This window comes from the organism of the source record quoted next, unplaced genomic scaffold, assembly GCF_019419815.1.
Source record: "Pyrus x bretschneideri cultivar Hongxiangsu unplaced genomic scaffold, Pyrus_bretschneideri_v1 Contig65, whole genome shotgun sequence".
Lineage (NCBI taxonomy): Eukaryota > Viridiplantae > Streptophyta > Magnoliopsida > Rosales > Rosaceae > Pyrus > Pyrus x bretschneideri.
Genome location: NW_025999804.1, coordinates 222,492 through 243,769, shown reverse-complemented (window position 1 = coordinate 243,769; position 21,278 = coordinate 222,492). Strand labels below are relative to the sequence as shown.

At 38.6% G+C, this 21,278-nt stretch overlaps 1 protein-coding gene across 2 annotated transcripts; it reads right to left on the bottom strand.

The window, feature by feature from the left end:
• Window positions 1–2,678: 2,678 nt before the first annotated feature.
• Window positions 2,679–11,363, bottom strand: LOC125472149 (clathrin interactor EPSIN 2-like). 2 transcript variants are annotated; one of them, XM_048573237.1, is made up of 14 exons: window positions 11,080–11,363; window positions 10,592–10,715; window positions 10,310–10,361; window positions 10,102–10,181; window positions 9,941–10,019; window positions 9,568–9,651; window positions 9,200–9,345; window positions 8,427–8,786; window positions 7,415–7,456; window positions 7,026–7,118; window positions 6,748–6,929; window positions 4,650–4,885; window positions 3,649–4,570; window positions 2,679–3,555 (listed from the first exon to the last, which is right to left on the bottom strand). In XM_048573237.1, the coding sequence occupies exons 2-14, from the start codon at window positions 10,624–10,626 to the stop codon at window positions 3,101–3,103; spliced, it is 2,766 nt and encodes a 921-aa protein (XP_048429194.1). In that variant the 5' UTR covers window positions 10,627–10,715; window positions 11,080–11,363; the 3' UTR covers window positions 2,679–3,100. The 2 variants fall into 2 exon arrangements, with proteins under 2 accessions (XP_048429194.1, XP_048429195.1); XM_048573238.1 differs by lacking the exon at window positions 7,415–7,456.
• Window positions 11,364–21,278: the final 9,915 nt, after the last annotated feature.

Here is a 21,278-nt window from a genome sequence, read left to right as displayed (position 1 = left end):
ACAGTTCAAAAAGAGATTTCGAACGGAGAGAAGAAGAAACACTGTCAGGGCGTCTGACAAAGGCCGTTGGTTATGAGAAGGGTGATGGAATCGGCGACATGCGGGTTAGTTTCCTAATTTCGATTTTTACCTTTTCATTTATAGGTTTTGTGAATTGGGTTTGCTCAATTTTTCTTTTTGATTGATGGATTTTTGGAGTTAAAGTGATTGATTTGGTGTTTCTTGGAGGAGACCCAAATCATTCCATTTTTATTTTTTTATCATTTTTCTAATTTATATGTGGGTTTTCATTCTTCTGTCTTCTCCCTCCCTCTGTTCCCTCTCTCGATCCAAATTTACAAGCACTAAAATAGGGTTTGGCTTTGGCTGCAATTAAATGAAAAAACGTATTAAAGGTTAGTTGCCTTTTGGTTTTGAGATAAATTTGAGGAAAAAGAGAGAAATCAAAGTGGAAAGAAGGAAGAGAAAATGATATGGATGAAATTGTTTAGCGTAGTTGTTTGCTCTCTTCATATTAAGCTCGCTCATACATTGTATGTACACGACATGCACATGTTATGCTCATAGATCTGATCTCAACCCATAGCTCACAACTCTCTCTTCGAAATCAGAAAAACGACGCTAAACTTTATATGAAGAATTGAAGATTCATTAATTTGAATTTGGTATCAAATATTTCAAGGATTTGAAAATTGCAATTTGAATGGGCATGAAAGAACCCAACTAAATCAAAGGAACTTGTTTTACGAACTCGTTCGTTTTTTTTTTTTTCGCATTTGTAGAGCCTGCCTCTGAATCAAAGAAAAAAGTAGTAAACTACGCTAATGCGAAGAGTATTAAAGATGTAAATACGCACCATATACACTATATGCACATAATATGTACAATACATGCACATGATACGCACAGAATGGGAGAAACTTTAACGTCAATATATTGGTATAGTGGATACAATGAAAACATAATTGTTACGTATATAAGGTTACAGTGACAATTTGAAAAGTCTTGTTACGTAGATCAACCACCGCTTAACCGTGCACATGGAAAACATGATACTCATTGTCGTTATTTTATGGACACGCATGACCCTTAACGTCCTCTAAAATTCTTCTTAATTTTGTTTTTCACCAAGGCCAACTAGGTTGTGGTCATACTCGCTAAATTCCAGGGCACAACAGACATGCATCATAACTAGTGAACATTCCTACTTCTCATATTAAGATGTAGCCATGCACACCGCATGCACATTATGAAAAAAATTTCACAAATTTCTGCAAATTAAACACTTGAACCAGAAATTGTTCCATCCCAGTTTTATAGCACATCAAAACTTGAAATTTATTCCATAACCCACAGGCCCAAACATGAAACACAAATCCTAATTTAACTTCTTAAGTATTATTTCATCTTACAAACAACTCATTTATTCCATAAATCATTGATGAAGGAACTTGTGATGACTTGGGCCGGCGAAACTCGGTGGTTATGTTGGAGACAACATTGCACTTGCCCCATCTTATATATAATGTTAAAATAGACTTTTCGTGTATTTAACAAACTCTTTTTTGGGTAAAACTCAGTTTACTACCTTAAAATTTCTTAATTTTCAACGTTTCATACATGAAGTTTTTTTTCATCCTAGTTTGGTACATTTCAACATTTAAATACCAGATGGGATGAAAAAAACTTGATGTATGAAATGTTAAAAATCAAGAAACTTTAGGGTTGTAAATTGAGATTTACCCAAAAAGAATTTGCTAAGTACATTAAAAGTCTATTTCTACATCAAATTTCATTAAATCTTAATATTAAAAGAAGAAAGATATACAAACATTACTTAAACATTGCACATCTTGCATTTTTAGACTTAAATATACTAATTAAGTTTAAATAATCTAATTTTAACCATTTATTTTTTCAATTTATTAAATAATTAATCCATTAAATCTAAAGATCCGATCAACTTTAACTTTGAAAAACTTCTTTTTGCAGAGGTAACTGTAACTTGTACGGTTAACAAAATTCTATAAGCAACCCATGCATTCTAGAAACAACCATCCATTTGATTAAGATATTTCAACACTTCCATTGCCCCCAATTTAGTACCTCGGTGGTGGCTGCGGAGGTGCAGTGGTGGTGGACATGGTGAGGCGATGGTGGTGGTGGTGGTGTTGGTGTGGTGATGGTGAAACAATGGAGGTGGCCATGGGGGCAAGGCTGATCGCAAGGGAGGATATGGTGATGGGAGATGTTGGCGTCAGAGATTGTGGATGTCGTGGTGGTGATGGTGAGTTGGTAGAGTATGTTGTTGTGTTGGTGATGGAGATGGTGGTGGTGACGGTGATGGATCATCAATTTAACATCTCACCCTAAATCCGTTAAAGTTTTCCATCTAAAATAAGTTGTGCAAGGCACATGACTTGTGTTCAGAGTTATTCCTGTCATTTGAAATGCCATTTTCTTGGTTAGATTTTCGAAGGTTTAGTTAATGTCGAGCAATGGATGCTTCAAAATTGGTAAACTAGCTAAAGAATTTGTGCCTAAGATAATAACATTTGCGACGAACTTCCAAAACTTAGATATCTTGGTTTCTTTCGTTCCAAATTTGTCCATCACACCTCTTCTGTTTTGCGCATACCGATATACAAAACTAGAGGAACAAAAAGAACATGAGAAAGTTGAAGAAAGAATCAACGCTTATTGGTTTGTGTCCGTAGCCAAACATCGCTATAAATGTTACACCATCTGCCAAAAAGAATATATCTGATAAAAAGAAGAGAAACGATAACCTGATAATGGTTATCCCCCACTACTACACAAACAAGACAACAGCCCTGATGAAACCAGCTAGGCAATGCACCTATAGACAACACTCTCTTGTGACCCATACGAAACGCATAGTTACAAGGACGATGAACGGAAATTTACATCACATGGGGCCGGCCACAAAATTACACAACTTTTGTTTCAAAATACAACCTTCTATACCAAATATTAGTCTAGATGTGAATTGTGATAGAATTTAATAGTAAAAACCGGGCTTCGCATTCCATTCTTATCCACCTCAAATCAAACATGAATTAACTTACTTTTGTCAATTTCATCGGTAACCGCCATATGGCTGCTGAGGATAACCACCTGCGCCCATCATGGGGTTATAACCACTAGGCATGTTTGAACCAGGAGGTAATCCGGTTTGCCTTTGCATCCCCATGCCCATATTCATTCCCACTCCCATGTTCGTCCCCATACCCATGGGTTGATTCGTGCCACCATAGCCCCCCATGCCCATACCACCACCTGGACCAAGGCCCATACCCATACCCATGCCCGGACCAGGACCCATCCCCACGCCCATACCTGAACCCACCATTGCGTTTGGTGGCGCCCTAAGAACACTTGCACCTGCACGGCCAATTCCAGAACCAGATCCCATGGCTTTACCCATGTTAATAGTAGATGTTGCAGGAGTTGACGGCTGCTTCTCCATCCTCTTTTCCTTCCGATTAATGGAATCAAAATCAATTCCAATATCATTCAATGGGTTAATTTTAGCTGCAAATGAAAAAACAAAACAAAAGCTGTTGTAAAACACACAAAAAACATAGATAGTTAATAAACAAGTTGAAGAAGAGACATAGCCCTCACCTCCAGATATATTTAAATTAACTAGGCCTCTGCTGAGCGTATCAGCCCAAACTGCTGACTTAGTTTCAAACTTGCTGTCTTTAGGTGGTTGAGCAACTATAGCAAGTGCCCCTGTTGAAGATGACAGTGGTTGCTGGGAACCCATTGAGGTGTTTGGCCCTGTTTGTGAAAAAACGTTGCCCAGAACATCACTGTTATGTTGCGAACCTCGTCCAGATGGAGCTTGATGAGCGGCCTGTGAAGCTACTGAACCGACAGAACCTTGTTGTGGATGGAAGTTCCCCCCACTAAGCTGTGCAGCCGGTCCATTATGAGCATGAGGAGGCATGTAACCTCCCTGTTGTGAAAAGAAGTTTCCGCCGTTGGGAGCTGAAAATCCACCTTGTTGTGAGATGATATTTCCATTGTTAAACTGTGCAGTAGATCCTGTTGGAGTTTGTGGAGCTCCATGTAAAGTGATGGGAGCTGTAGGCCCTTCCTGTGATGGAAAACCCCCACCACTGTGTTGTCCAGCAAATCCAGTTTGATTATGAGGGACTACAGATCCTGGCTGTGCATGAAAATTTCCATACATATTAGTACTTGGCTGTGGATGCTGACCTGTTGGACCTGAAAAGGATTGCTGTGAAGGTCCAGTAGGTGGCAGAATATCAGCGAGAATATCCATGTTGTTGTGTTCAGTAGAGAGCTCTTGAGACACAAATTGCGAGTCTGTTGGAGTCTGAACACTGGAAACACCAGATAAAGAATAACTTGCAGCAGAAAATGAATTCCCAAAGGGAAAGTTGGAAGCTGTATCTACACTCTGGTTCATGGTTGGTGTGAAAGAGTCTGTGGACGTGGAAGTGTGTGGCTGAGGTTGGACTGCCTCACTGGAAGGTAGAGCTTTGAAAGGGGAGTCACCGAATGGATCTTCAAATGACTGCATTGAAGGAGAACACTTTTAATCCAAGAAGCAGCATGTCACTGGAGAAATTATTTTAATAGCAAAAAATGCCTACCTGATTCATAACATTAGACGCTGATGGAGTTGCTGCAAATGTGGTTGCAGAACTAGAGTTTACAAGGGGATCAGCTTCAAATGTAGCAGTAGAAGATGTAGTCGGTACAATGGCCAATGCATTTGAAGAGAATGAGTCAGAAAGGGAACCTAGTAAGTCCATCTCAACATTGTTTGATGTAGCCGGGGCTGCTTGGACAGCTGGGGCAGCTTGGGCAGCTGAAGCAGCTGGGGCAGCTGTTAAAAGAAAGACAATGTGAGTTTCTCATAGTGCTGCATTTCAATCACAAACATAAACGTAACTAAAATCTCACAGCTAGTCCGTTAAAGGTCAAAGAACATTTTTATCAAAACAACCTGCTTGCAAAAGGTTACCAAGATAACTTGATATATATTGCATATATAATTATATATAGTATAATACTTTGTAAAACAAATATAATTATAAATAAGCCAAAGATAATATCGTCTGCTTCATTACTAAGTGTAGTTGTACTTGGAAATTATGTCATATAGTCTTAAAATGTTGTAATTATTTATTTTATTGTAAGCAATTATAGTGAACTTCAAGAGAAATAAGGCTGAGTGGCCACAATTATAGCGAGTTTCAAAGGAAATAAAGGCAGAATGTCGCAATTAAAGGCAATTCAAAAGGAAATAAAGGCTAAGTGGAGCTATTATAGGGAATTTAAAATGAAATAAAGATTGAGTGGAGCAATTATTATAAGGAATTTGAAGGAAATAATGGCTGAGTGGAGTAGTTATAGGAAATTTCAAGAGAAATAAATCTTGGCTAATCAAAATGGTAGGTGGCAGAATCTGAATGGGCAATAATTAATAAAAAACAAAAAAAATAAAAAAGAGTTAGAGTTAGATTTTGCCACTAGGATTTGGAGAGAGAAACCTTCTCTCCTTCTTCTCTGAAACTAGAACGGCACACAGAGGAATGGTAGAAACAGAGGAACAGCAGAAATAGACCTGGATTTGGAAAGAAAAAACGCCCAACTGAATGCCTGGGCGCACCTCGGCGACGCCTTATGCCTACCCCCACAAAACAGAGGCAAAAACCCAGCAGCCCCACTTCCAAGGGCGCCTAGGCACGCCCCGAGGCTAGTTTTTTAAAACACTGTTCAATATCAAGCTTTGGGCCATGTACAGCCAATGTTTTCACATTTCACTTGCTTGACCATCTTCAACAACCGATTAAAATGCAAGCACATCAAATCCGTTCGGAGAATCAACCATCTCCAGTGACTTAGGAGTTAGGAAAATTAGTAGTGTGTATTCATACCACATGCTTTAGCCCAATGATACTCATCGACACTGAGCAAACAATGACTTAGGACAGCATCGCATGGCTGAAATAAGGGCTTTTAGGAGGATTATTTAAAATGAAAAGGAGTATTAGAGTTTAGGGTTTACAAGGCTTTGGATGAAAAAAAATTAGTGTTTTGTTTGGGAATTTTATGACCTGGGAAAGGTCAAGGGAAGTGAACAGAGTATAGGAAACAGTGACCAAGAATAAAACTTTTGACTTGAATTGTAGGGTTTCCAACAGTAGGTTGAATTAGGGTTTCAAGAATAGGGTACTTAGCATTTTAAAGGGGTTGATCGTGGTGTGAAACACTGAACAGGTAACTAAACAAGGAGAAAAAGATTCAATAAGCATAACCACACCCGCTTCCAATGAATTATGTAATAACAAAAATCCTCCCAACTTCAAAAACCTCAGAAATGCAAATAAACCCTCACTAATAGCTTACTAATGAAAGATGCATTCTTATCAGAAAACAAAAAGAAAAGCAGTCAGGCAATTGGAATCAGACAACTTAACCTGATTGCTTCCCCCTAGTCAACAATCAACATAAAAGAAAGTACCAAAGAATTCACGCAAAAGAAACTATAAAAGAGTAGGGTTTAGTAGCAGATGTCCCATGTCACTTGAATGGGGCCAATCAAATACACCGGTCCTGACATGTGCAACAAACAACTCACAATAAAGAATGTTTGAGCTATATTCATTAAATACACATTTATAGCACATTCTTCAGCAGTTTGTACTGGGATAAAGCATAAACATGCATACAGGACTTACTAACCTGAAACCGAACCAAATGTATTGCCTGAAACAGAACCACGTGGATCAAATTCATCTGAAGGCTCCACATCCTGCTTCGCAGGCGATGCAGAAGCAACACGAACACTGGTCACTTGGCTTGGATTATTGCTTGAAGGTGAAGAAGAAGCTCTAGGAGCAGAAGCTGCTGCAGTTTCACCACCCCTGTAATCAAGAAATATTAACTGATTGAGCTAACGCATAAAATAGGAAGAAAACAAAATGGGTGAATCAAATTCTTTATTTCAGACAAATTCATACCTTTCATTGTGAACAGGACTTTGAGATTCACTTACAACCTCCTCATAACTAGGAGGAGCCCCAATGTTTTGTTCAGAATATTTCCTACTTAGCCTGCCAAAAATGAATAATATTGTTATTGGGAATTGGCAATGTTCTGGAATGCTCTGATGAAATTACAATATATTACTAATCATTACTTTGTTTTTATTACCTAAGTCTTTAATATTTCTTCGTATGAGGCATGTGTATACATATACAGATCTATATACCCATAAAAAAACAATCAACTTGTTCAACTTAAGGATCTTTAAAATTTTAATATTTGGATTTAATCATTGTTCATGTCCAATGTATAGGAACCACAGACCCAAGAATATATTTCAAGCACATGTCCACTAATGAGTTACCTTCCATCCTGAGATTGGTCATCAGTTTTAGCACCACTAACACTGCAATGAGGATACATAAATAATAAACAATGAATTTCCCATTTAGGTTAAGTAATAAGCAATGTTCTAAAAGGCGCTAGGCACTATTCGGGGTGACGGGTAGTGCCTAGGGGCCTAGGTGTTTGGGAAACATAAATTGCAACATAAAAGTGATATACAAATTATAAAGTACTAGAACATATTCAGAACATGGGGAACATGCATATAATGTGTTTCATCCAAGTATCCAACAAGCCCCTTACAACTTATTTAAACATAAAATACAAAATGCAAGTTATCTAATTTCTATTTGAAAGAGAGTTCCAACCCTAACCAATTTTCTTAAAAAAAATTTAAAGCTAAAAAAGTCACAAAACTGCCAGCCCTAGACCCAACTAGACTTGCCTAGTCGGGCTAGACAGGGGCCTAGGCTAGGCGCCCTTTATTACTTTTTAAACGCCTAGGCATTAATCGGGACGGTGGCCAGCCGCCTAGCGCCTTGGCCAGGACTTTTAGAACACTGGTAGTAAGCAAACGATCAAGACTACAGCCTCAACTGTACAAATATTTAAAAAATAAAATAAAAAAAAATAAAACATAAAACATAAAATAAATAAAAAAAAAAAAAAAAAAAAAAAAAGCATCCAAAGAATTTTGGCATGTACAAATATGCACTTCCACTTTTGACGCATTAATATGGAAAAGTTATCTTTGGTACTTTATTTCATGCTGAAAACATATATTTTAACAGTAATATTCTCTAAAGCGGAACCATCACAAAAATGAATCAATTAAATAAAATAAAAACAAGAGAATATAATTGTTACATAACAAATATGCCTTCTCAATGTTCAAGAAAATAGCTAAGTTGACTTCCTCAAAATAGAGTACAAGATAACCTAAACAAAATACATGCCACCAAGAAAATCAAAATGGTTCTTAATCACATACTAGTAATGATTCAAAATTATCAACAGAAAAAGATCATTACCGAGAGGAATATTGACCATCATCATCAATTGATCGCTCCCTCTCTCTATCAGAGCTTCTACTTCTAGAGCCATGAGGGTAATCATCAACACTTCGACTTCTTCCTCGATAATCATCATCCCTGGAACCTTCTCTCCCGTTGCGTTCATCATATTCTCTGCCATAACGATCTCCATCACGACTGTACCGGTCATCATCCCTATATCCCCATTCTCGTTCCCTCCCATAGCCATTCCTATCTTCATCCCTGCCTCCATAGCGGCCTTCATAACGATCATCGTCATATTTGTCACCATATCCTCCTAGACTTGAATGGGAACCAGGCCTATACATTCCACCTGTCGATGATGTATTACGAAACCTGTTGGATATACAAATCAGTCAGAAACTCCTTTCATTAGAACTTCCTGTAAAGGATGAACCAGTATAGTTTTACAACATTACTCCTTTTACTTTGCTTATACATATAGATCTACAAAAAATACTACTTTTCTCTCTTACACCTAGCTCTAGAATCCAAAGTGGTGAAACACTATAAAATCATTGTTTGAAATGTTACTGCCACTACTCAAATAACAGTTAATACTGTAAAGCAATAAAGAAACTTCAAGACTTCGGAAATTTAACATTTTAAAAACTAGAGTGAAGATACTTTTTTTGATCCTAATGGCATGGGATGCTTATATAAAAACTAACATTAAAATAAGAAAAAAAGAATTCAAGAAATGTAAAAGGTAGATATCAAAACAAAGCCCCTTCTGAGAGAATGCTTACTTGTCCCTGTTAGCAGCTGCTTTCTGTCTAACCTCAATTATCCTTTCTTTGTCATTGACAAGAGCCACAAGACTCAGAGACTTCTTTCTGACATTACTTCCCTGATCCCTTCCACTGGAATCAATGTATTGAAAATCGGATAATGTCTGTTTCAGGAAAAAAGTACTGGTTCAGTAAGCTCGATAAACAAGTCGATGGGTAATCCAATGGGGTTGCCCAAGTGGCGTGTGGTGGGTAAAAGGGTTATTATTAAGACATGCCAAGGGTTCCATCCCTTCCCAATACTCCAAAACAACTATTTCATGTCTTTGCGATTATCAGAAAAATGAATGATGATATGAATCTTGGAAACAAAGGGCAGTAGTTACCGATATTTGATACGCATGCTCCTTGATATCATCGATGACACGGTCTGACCCATGACCCACCATGTATTCCAAGACAATTAAAGCCTGATTTTAAGCACAAATATTATATGAACAACATGTCAACACAGAAGTAAACAAACCTCACCATAGCACAAGATGCATGTGAAAGCTAAAAAAAATAAAATTAAAAAAAAATACAGTGACGGTGATAATAGGAGATACCCATACATTACATGGAGATGGAAGGGGACAAGAGAGGGAGCGAGACTAAGAGACAGACACAGACACATAGATAGAAAGCAAAAGAGAGAGAATCCTAAACAATGTGTATCTGCTGCAAATAACTACAACAAAGTACATAGAGATGACAAACCTTGTAAACATGCCTCCAGTTCTTTCCAGTATCACTTAGCCGCTTCCAAATGATGGGCATGATCATCTGGTATTCATGACTGCACAATTGGTCGGGAATGAATTTCTTTTGAAGATAATAATTGATACAAAGAAACCATAAAAAGAAACTGTCAAACTTACTAGTTTCGGGTTGCCAGTGCAATGTCGGCAAGAAGTGATCCATGAGGACCCCAGGGCTCATTACTAGTAGCATCAAGAACCTAAATAGGAGAGAGAGTGGTGTGAGTTGATGAGAGTGAGCGTGAGAGAGAGAGAAATGGACTACACCTAAGGCAGTTATGTTGATTAACCAACCTACTTTTGCAGAGCTAACAAAAAAGAAAACTACCTTCTGTTCTATTCCAGGAACTTTCAGCACTTTCTTGTTCACCTCTCTCTTTCTGCAAGAACGCAACAAAAAACAGCAGTTTAGCGTTTTGGCTACAAAACATACGGGAAAAGTATTTTTTTTTTATCAACATGGTAAAAAAAAAAATTCAGAATTCGTAATGATGTACCAAAAAAGATCACATATTAACAAGTACATAGGAAGATTATTATCAAAGCACTACAAAATTGAGAAAAACACGTAGCAATCAACTTAAAGTGATGAACACGATTTAAGACTTACAAGTCCCTAACAGTTTGATCAAAGACTTTCTTCATCGTAGCACGATTTCCGAATCAATAGTAACAAACAACAGCAGCAAATCCGCGATCCAATTAAACGAATATCGCCTCTTAGGAACCTTGACCTGCACGAAGCATCAATTCAGTTCAAAGAAGACAAGGATCATCAAAAATTTCTGGACCTAATAACAGAATGTACCCCAGATCAATCAAATTGAAACTCAAATTTCATCGAATACAGAAATGGTTGGCAAATTTGAATCAACGTTATACGTTGCAAATTAACAAACATATATATATTGAAAACCCAAATAATAATTTGACCCATAAAAAAACTATTAATTGGGAAAAAAATCGAATTTGAAATCAAATTTACAAATAAGCAGAGCTGAATCAAAGCAAATATGAACAGAGGGAACGAATTAGATCTGAAACAGAGAAAAATCAAGAAAATTAAGGAGAACCAGATCTAAATGGAAGGAAACCTACCTGATCCAATTGAAGCGATTATTGGGTCCCCAAAAAAATGGTGAAAAAAGAATAAGAAATGGATCTGGTACAGAGAAAGGGGGGTGAAGGAGGAGGATCAGATAGAGAGAGAGTAAGAGAGAGAGGGAGAGAGAGAGAGGAGAGAGGAGAGCTCCTGAATTCCCTGAGCTGTTTTTTTGGTAATTGTCTTTCTTCTTTGAACAAGAGAAACAGAGGGAAGAAGAGAGATCTATTGAAGAGTTTTGGCTTTTGGCTTTGGCTTTTGGATTTTTAGGTTTTTTGTGTTAATGATTTGCTATTGGCATTAAAACAAATTCATTTTGTATTCTAAATTTTTTATAATTAAAAATAAAAATACACTGGTAAAAAAATATAAAATAAAATTTTTGAAAAACTAAATAATTGCTTTCCTGTTTTAAACAATTATAAAAAGGAGAAAGTCGATATTTATATTTTAAACTACACAAAGAAGGTGGACATAAATTAAGTGTTTTAAAAAATTTTTTTTTTTTTTTTTTTTAATCTACCGTGGTTATTAACCACTTATCGTAAATTACTTTTATTTTCTCTTGTATAAATAAATTAATCCATATTGATAGGAATTATGATATAATTTAGAGGGAAAAATGAAATGGAATGGAAATTAGCGTAATGACAAAAAAGACAACGCAATTTTACATGCAGCGATTCATAGACAGTCGTCCTCTCTCTTATTTTTCTTTATGTTTTTTAGGCTTTTTTTTTTTTGTATGTCCATGAAACTCAAAATTACTCCCCATTCCCCTAAAACAAAAATATTACCAGTTTGCAATTGAAACTCAATATTCATTCCACTTTGCTTATTTTTCGTCCATTCCGTAAAAAATGCTGACGGGGAAGGAATTTTGATTATGTGGCTGTCCAATTGCCATAAACGAAAATGGTAATTTTGTCAAATCATCGTCTCCTTCCTTCTTGAAGGAACCCACGAATTTGACACCGAAAGGCTGGTTTGGTATTACTGTGCTTTGAAAAAAAAAACTGCTTCTGCTGTGTTGTGAGAATAAGCAGCAGTGAAATAAAGCAGCAGAGTGTTTGGTAAACTTTTTTTGTAAAAGTGCTTTTGGAAAAAAAAAAAAAAACAGTATTATAGTCTTTGGTAAACTTTTATATAAAACAGATCTAACTGTGTGAAATGACAAAAAATGGTATAATACTAGATGTGCCATTAATTTAATTTTGTTAACAAATAAGGGTGAATTACTAAATATACTTTATTTTTAAAAGAAAAATATTTATAAACTTTATCTTAAACATATAATCCAACGTTTAACAAGAAATCATAATCCAATATTCAACATATAATCCAACATTTATGCTGCTTCACGTTTTTAGTTTTTTTTCAAAGCTTATTTTTGCTACTTCACGTTTTTAGTTTTTTTTCATCCAAAACTGTAAAAATAAGTTGTTTTTAACTATTTACCAAACATCTTTTTGAGCTTAGCTTTTTCTTATACCCACTTTTTATAAAAGCACCTCAGTACCAAACGAGCACTAAATATATTGATCTTAAGCTGAAAATAAAGCACAAAGGTTCCCAAATTCGCATTGCATCCCCAGATCTCCGATTTGGAGTCCCATATCCTGATTTGTGTTCGATTTTCTTCCCTTTTTTTTTTTTTTTTTTTTTTGGAAAAATGCTTCTTCACTTTTATTACAAACTAAAACATACACATAAGCAAACCCAAGGCCCAAACAACACACATAAACAAGCAAAACACGGGCCCAAAAAACAAACTACAAAGGGCCAACCAGAAATTGAAGCCCAAAACGCACAAAAGACCATAAACACCAGAAAGGTCTACATCAGTCGCTGTCGATCGCGAATCGACCAAGTCCTTGTCCATTGCCAAGCATCGCCAGTGTAATTGCAGGATCTCACCTCGATGAATGTCCCTAGCATAGCCATAAAGAAAGGATAACCAACAAGTGGTCGGAAGAAGCTAATTATCAGGATGAAGTTCGTGGCAACCCACAAACAACACTGCCAGAAAAGGCAGAGATAGTGAGAAGGTGGTGGTGTTGAACACCTGAGCCGGTGGGAACACCGGAACTCTACACACCATCTCGAAGTACCGCAACAAATCGCAATTTTGAAGCGGTTGCAGATCGGAGCAAAGATGAACAAGGAGGAACGTCGCTTGGGGTAGGAAGAAATGGCCAGATCGGAAAGGAGAGTAGGGGAGAAAAGGAAGAAGCGTCGAAAAAAGTAAAAAGAAAATAAGAAGAAGTAGAAAAGAAAGAGGAACTGGAAGAGAAGGGAAAATGAGGAGAAAACAAGAAGAGGAAGGGAGAATAGGCGACCGACTCCAGCCGAAGCCAGAGTCAGTGCCGGAGAAGTTGGGCAAGATGAAGACCCTCACCAAGACTCAGTGGGGGAAGAAGCTCTCACGGAAGGAGAGAAGGTCTCTCACAGAGGAGAGAAGGTGCTTTTACCAAACCATCTTATAATTTTGATTTGTTCGATTTCTTCCTTTTGCACCATTTTCAGAGCCAAATCACCTCCCACTCTGAAATCCAATGAAACAGATTGAATGAGTTTCTACAACAAATGATTTTGATTAACTTCAATTTCTCACTGTCGAATTCTTGTATCTTTAGAGGAGGCATCAAACGTATATGAAGTAGTGGCCGTTCAGCACCCAGAAGTGAGAAACTTGTGGATTGCTCTGTTTTCTCTTTTGCTATGTATGATGTTGAGGACCCAAACTATTGAATTAGGTTTACAGTTGGAAGGGACAAAGGTTTATTAGGTGCCTTTGGTTATAGTTTAGTTGGAGGATTGTTGAGAAGATTAATCTCATATTGGAAAGAAAAATAGTACTTGCATGTGCTTATAAGTAATTGAACTACTTTTCATTTTGCCAATTAGTTTTATGGTGGAACTTCAACTTTCTCCATGGTATTAAAGTACGTTGTCTTGCATGTAAAGCCCAAAGGCCACATGCACACCACATCCCTCGATTTATGTTTTCTACGTGCTAGGCTTGAAAATTCACCACACGTGAGGGAGTGCATTGAAGATCAATCTCACATAGGATAAGAAGGGACCTTGTAAGTGCTTATAAGTAAATTGAGTTGCTCCTCTTATTGCCAATTGATTTTATGGTGGAGCCTCAACTTTCTTCGAGGATGATTTGTATGGTGTAGCACTTGTAATGGCTTTTGTTGAAAGTTAGAGTGGGATGATGATTTCTTCAACCAATTTATTGTAGTAATTCCCTTGTATTGATTAGTTTTTTATGAACTATGATGGTAAGAATTTTTTGGTTAAATCGATTGTTAGAATTTTCATAGTCTTGGCCTTAGATACCTAGAAAAGCACTGGGAGTTAATCTCATTTTAAAGTTGTGAAATAGTTATAAACTCTCTCATCGAATCTCGTGGCATGAAACAAATATCTACTTGTCAACCTGTCACAATTTCTAATATCTAAGCATGATGTCGATTGCTCCCTAGAAGCTAATGAATTTTCCTTTTGAAACTAATGGAAATGAAAAGAAATGCTTTTGGCCACTTAGTACTACGGTCTAGTGGTATTCCTCCTCATTTGCAAGTGAGAGATTTTATTTTCGATTCTCACCAAAAGCAAATTTGAACCACATTATTGCTAGGCCATTGTGAGGCTAAAGCCTATCATCTCTCCTTAGTGTAGATAATATCATTTGTTCAAAAAAAAAAAAAAAAATCTTTCGACTTTTTGCACCGTCTTGCAGCTATTTAAATAATAATTTTTTATAAATAAAAAAATTATTATTGTGTGAAGAAAAATAAAAATTGTATATATTTTTTATTTAAGATGGAACCCTATTCTTTTCTAAAACTAACACGATAATATGCTCGGCCTAAACCTCCTAATCCTATCAAATGGATCTTGGACCCAACTTTTCTCCACGGTGATCCCCAAATACCATATAGGATGGATTACTAAATTATCTTTCTACGCCATTATATTTGACCGTATTTGATGAATTGGATAGAAAATAAGTAAACTAGAGCGAGTTTGAAAGTTCAAAGTGACGGTATTTTTGTTTCATGAGGAGAAGTGAGATTAATTTTGAGTAATAAAGGGCATGCAAAAAATAAGCCTTTTTTGTCTTTAAGGGTGCCTTTTTTCCCATCGTTAACATTCACTAGACTAGACTGGACTAACAATCCGTGTAGTCTTGTGTTTGGTATGGCAAGGGACTAACTTAAATGACGCTAGGTCCAACTCGCCTCGACTTCAAGCCTCACTAAACGTCACTAGCTAATCCCGTCTGAAAGCTTGGTATTAGCTAGGAATAAGTCACTGCCTCTGTTCTTCCTAGAACCCCACGATCCATGACCATAGAGCTTGCATTGCGAGGGAGTGCAGAACCACCCAGAACCCCTAAAATCTTAAAATTAGAACCACCCAGATAGAAAACTCGTCATAGCTGCCAACAAAATTGGGAGAGAGAGAAGGATTTGAACAGATAGATTTAGATGGGAAAACAAATAAAAGCAAGAGAGGTTGTTAGATGGGAAACTCACCATGGCCACCGACGGAATTGGGATTGATTAAAGGATAAAAAAAGGGGATTAAGATGAGGAATCATTCGGGTTTTTGGTGAGAAATGGAAATTTGGGAAAGAAAAAAAACTTAGGAATTGAAAATTGAAAGGGGAAAATGGACAGAGAAATATGGGGGTTGGAATAGAGAGTTCTAGATATGAAAAGAAAGAATAAAAAAAGAAAACAAAAAACAGATGGAGGGGGATTTTGGAGTTCTAGAAAATGAAACATTGTATTAAAGTGTGATTGTGTAAATCCTAGGTTAGATCTGATACTAGTTATTCTTCCCTATTATTACTTGGGAGCTCGCTGGCAGACAATGAGAGTACAGGCTTGAAGCGTTGGCAACTATTGCACTTTTGAACAAATTTCTTAGTGTCTTGATGCATAGTGGGCCAGTAGTAGCCGGCGTTGAAGACATTTTGTGCTAAGGATCGGCTTTCTAAGTGGTTTCCACAAACGCCTTCATGGATTAAGCTCATAACTTTCAAGTCGTTGGGAGGCGTTAGGTAGCAAAGATATAGGTCTAAAAACGATATTTGGACAAGAATGCCGTTCCACATGTAGTAGCGTGTCGCCTTTATTTGTATCTTTCTAGCTTCTAATCTTTTTGCAGGGAGTGTCTCATTGACTAGGTAGTCAATGAATGGATCTTGCCAGCTTAGGGTTGTATTGACTTGTAACACCTCGGTTACTGGTTCTTCTTCTATGTTTGGCTTTCCCAAGTACTTGATCGGGATGTAGCGTTTGAACTGGTAGTCCAAAGCGGAGCCCAATGTTGCCAAGGTGTTTGCGTGAACGTTGTCTACCTGTGGCACTTGTGTTAGGGTGTAAGTCTAAAACGCTTTAAGTTGTTTTCGTACCTTATTGAGGTATAGTGCCATCCTTGCATGCTTTGCTGCATACTCTTCGACATTCTGGCTAGTGATGAGCTGAGAATCGGAATGGATTGCGAGCTTCATGATTGCCAGATCTTGTGCCATTCGGACGCCTGCCAACAAGGCCTCGAACTTTACTTCGTTGTTTGATGCCTTAAAGCTTACAGTGATTGCCTGCTCGAGCATCAAGCCATCTGGGGTGATGAAAACCAAGCAGGTTCCATAGCCCTTGTAGTTAAATGAACCGTCGACGTGCAGCCACCAAAAGTCTTTGTCAAAAAGGGCTAGTGCAGCCAGGGCATGCTTGGCTGCTTCGGGGGCGTTTTTAGGTTATGATGTTGGGTCTTATAGGCCAAGTGAACTCTGTTATGAAGTCTGCTAAGGCTTGAGCTTTTGTCATTGTGCAGGGTCAGTAAACCAAGCTGTATTGGCCGAGTTCCAACGCCCACTTCATCACTCATTGAGAAGTGTCTGAACCATGTCGGATAGATCGTATGGGATATTGAGTCATGCCAACGACTGTATGCGCTTGAAAGTATGGTCTGAGCTTCTGAGTTGCAATAGTTAGTGCCAAAATTAACTTTTCAATATCGTGTATCTTGTTTCTGAATCGAAGAGAGCCCTAGAAGTGTAGAATATTGGTAGTTGGGCCCCCCAACTCTTTTCATATGAAGGCAAAGCTTACTGCTACGTTTGAGACTGCCAAGTAGATGTATATTCCTCGGTTGTTTCCGGTTTGGCTAGTAACAGAGGGGATGTCAAATACCTCTTCAAGTCTTGAAATGCTTTCTCACACTCATTGTCCCACTTGTCTCTTTGTGCCTTCTTGATGGCCTTAAAAAAGGGATTGCGTCGATCGATTAAGCGCAAGAGGAAATAGTTGAGTGCTGCTAGGCTCAGTCGTGAGTCGATTCTAGCTGTTTTCTTTGGTTACTCGGGATCAAGAATGATGTATTCGGTGTCCTTTTCTGGCTTCTATCCTTTTTCTTCTGTCAGCATATCCTCCCAAACGCCATTATCTTGATCCGCCTCTATAATTGTTATTTAGTAGCAGGCATGCCCCTCTGAACCTTCGTAGTTTCTATAGGGGTGAATGACTTCTTCTTTGACTGCTTCATCATTTGCACCGTGCATCATCAGGATGCGACCTGATCAGACTTGATCTCTCCAACTCCTCATCCCAGGTTGCGGAATCAGATTGTTTAGTACTCGACGAAGGTTATGACGCCCAGTTTCACTAACCAAGGCCTTCCCAGAATCCTGTTTACAAAAAGACGGGTCACTGACTATAATAAACGTCTACTTTGAGACTACTGGTGGTGTTCTCACACTGAGTGTTATGTTGCTAATAGCAGTTGAGGTGTATTCGAGTACCTTTACTCGACGTATTATTGTGCCTTCTAGGCCCATATTCTGAATAACAGATAGTTGAAGTAGATTTACTGAACTGTTGTTGTCCATCATCACTTTGTTGACTATGGCGTGGGCCAGTTAGACAAAATAACTAGGGTGTCATCGTGTAGGAAGTTTATACTTTTGGTGTCCTGCTCGGTGAAGTCGACAATGGGTCCAGAACTAATGTTGGCTACCTGGACCTACAAGACTGATATGGCCTGCTGGATCGTCTTGTTCCTGGAGTTGTTTGTGGCTCCCAAGTATTCGGACTCGACGAAGATGCCATTGATTCTAATGGTCTTGGCAGGCAGTTCCTCATCTGCGTCTATGTTCCTCCTAGGTTGCACAGATAGCTTGTCCAGGTATCTGTCACATTTACCCTCCTTTATTAGCTTCTCTAGGTAGTCCCTTTAGGTATAGCAAGTGTTGGTCGTGTGACCACAACCTCGATGGAACGTGTAGTATGTAATGTGTTCCAGCTTGGAGGTGTCTCATTTGGATTGTCTTGGCAGCTTGAACTACAACTCACTCTTGAGGTCGCAGAGGATCTAGTTGATCAATATAGTTCTTGGTAGCCTGACCTTTTCTTGTTAGGGACCAGTATCTGAACTTGACCCCCTACCTGCTTAGGTCATTGGACTGTTTCTTGTCCACCTTATTCTGGGCTCCTTTGGACTCATTCTAAAGCTGCTCAGGTGGCTTGTTTGCTCATCAAGCCTCATTCCAAAGCCCATGCTTCTCTACTAGAGTGAATAAATTTGCCAGAGTCAGGTCTTTATTCAGGATCAAATCTCTGAATAGGGGATGATATGTTGCGAGTCCCTTTTGAAAGGTTGTACTAGCGATAGTGCTTCAAGTGCCTTGAACCTCTTCACATAGTTACAGAGCGACTCCTTCGAATTCTTCTTGATGTTGAAGATGTGATCAGACTTCTTCTTGATTGAGTGGTAAAATGAGTACTCCTTAGTGAAAACTACGGAAAGCTCATTGAAACTCTATGAAGCCAATCATGCGCCTCGCCTTACAAAGTAGTGGCGAATATCTTGCACATTAAAATGTCATTGGCCTTGTAAAGGATCATTGTGCTGCGGTAGTGCTTCAAGTGCCTTTCTGGGGTTCCGTCTCCCTTAAATAGGGTGAAATCTGGTGTATCAAACTTTCGTGGGGACTCTGTCTGCTCGATCTCGTCCGTGAAAGGTAATCTGTCCATGTGTGCCATGCCCTTGGGAATGGCCTTATCTGTGGTCTTCATGTGCTGGAATCTGGGTAATTGCTCAGTTAAGAGCCTCTCTACATTTTCTTGAATTTGCCTCTGCCAGGACAACAGGGTTTCCGGCTGCCTCCGATCATGACCAGCTTGTCTCGGTTGCTTTTCCCTATGCTCGGCTCGTCTTTGCCGCAAATGTGGTGCATGTGGCATATTCTTGGCAGACAAGTGAATTACCCGTAGGCTACCAGTTGAACATAAGTTGGATTGAGCGATTGCTTCTCTTCGTCCGTCATGCTGCCTACTCTGATGTGAGGTAAATAATGCTCCTTGCGGGCCTAGCCGCGAATGAACACTTCACCTGGAAGGTTGTCTATATTTATCATCGGACTGTGGCCCCAAGTGTGAATGTATGTTCGTTTGGAGGCCTAACCGAGAGTGTAAGCTCCTCCGCATGCTAAGACGAGAGTATACGCTATTCGGGGGTCCAGGCAGGAATGTACATTGCTAGAATGCTCGGTTCATGGCTGGTTGTTTGCCAGGACGTCGCTGGAAAGAAATGTCATTGCCTACGCTTGTCCTACTTCGAGACACTTCGTCTAGGGCACGCTGCATCTAGGTACGCTACAAAGCTGATTCAAAAAGGTAGTCTGCTGCGCAAAGGCGCTTGTCAATTCAGCGACCTGTTAGGATATGTGTTGTTTGCCATCTGGAGTGGAAGAGCTAGGATGGTAAACGTTTGCTTAAGTTGCAAAAGTGTAAAGGACTCTAGGTGCAAAGCTTGAGGCAGGATAGGTCAAATATGTAGTAAGGTGGGGTGAAAATACCCTTGGTTCAACTGTTAGCCTCAAAATCTGGATCTGGGCAGGTTGAACTGGTGTTTAGACCCGATTTTACACTATCAGCTCGAGTAATCGAGGTCGTTGAATGAGTAAAATTTTGGACCATCGGATGACTTTGAATATTAAGAGGCCGTGATTTTGTACGCACTCGGCCTGAATACTTTAAGTCGTTGGATGAAGGAGGTCATAATTGATATTACCATTTTATTATGAATTTATTAAAATAGGAATTATCTTACAGTTGCGACGTGAAAGTCAAATAAATAAAAGAAGTAACAATTGTACAAGGACACTGTGTGGTTACGCATTGTGCAGCTTGGTTGGTTCACATCCTGATCAACACGGAAAAATGCTACTTATCAGAATCCAAAGATAAAACAACATGCAGAAATGGGAGATGTGATCAGGTTGAATTTTTTGATAATGCACGGTTTGCATTTAATTGGAAAGAAAGATGGGATAAAACAAGTAAATATTGATGCAATTAAATTGCAAGTGGCGTTGCATGCATGGATGCTTCTGAGAAAAAATAAATGAGATGTCGCACTCTTCAGTTTGCTAGCAATGGCATAGTCCTGTTTAAGTTGGAATTATCATGATGATGATCTGGTGAGTTGGTGATAGGATATGGCATGTGGTGCATGGAAATTTGAAGTTAACAACAACTCTAAATACGAGCCTTATCAAGTGACTAGTGTATCTAGTCTGAATAGAAGAAAAGTACAATTGCCAATCCTTCCCAGATATCGAGATGATGGCAAGGGATTTTGTGATAATTATCTCAGAAAAAATGTTCTGCTTTCAACTGGAACTACACGGGTTGGCTACTAAACACACAATCACTATAAATGCAAGAGGTTGTGCAACATGACAAGCCCCTCCAACTCAACACACAAAACTGTCTTGCGCAAACTCTCGCTCTACGCAAAACTTCTCAAGCACCTTGAGATTTTTTCTTTTTCGCCAACACACCTTCAGTTTGGATAAACAATACTGTGAAGGTAATTGGTGACATCTTTAGTTTGGATAAACAATACTATGGAGGCAACTGGTGACATCTTCAGTTTGGATAAACATCACTGTTGCCATAGAATCAGCCATCCATGGAGCACCTTCAGTTTGGATAAACAGCATTGCATCAAGGCTGACTGATTATCTATCAAGTCTCGGTTGAGAGGGATTTTCGAATCCTTGTTGGCAAAGGTCATCTCATTAGCCTTCTTGGCGGAGTGAGGTGTTACAGGTTACTACATTCGGCACATTGAAAGCCTAATTTGATATTGAACTTTGCATAACTAGTAA

Coding starts and splice junctions, on each gene's coding strand:
- LOC125472149 (XM_048573237.1), bottom strand. CDS start 10,626: ATGAAGAAAGTCTTTGATCAAACTGTTAGGGACTT. Junction 7,457..8,426: donor GATGGTCAATATTCCTCTCG/GTAATGATCTTT, acceptor TCCTCATTGCAG/TGTTAGTGGTGCTAAAACTG. Junction 4,571..4,649: donor CGTCTAATGTTATGAATCAG/GTAGGCATTTTT, acceptor CCTTCAATGCAG/TCATTTGAAGATCCATTCGG.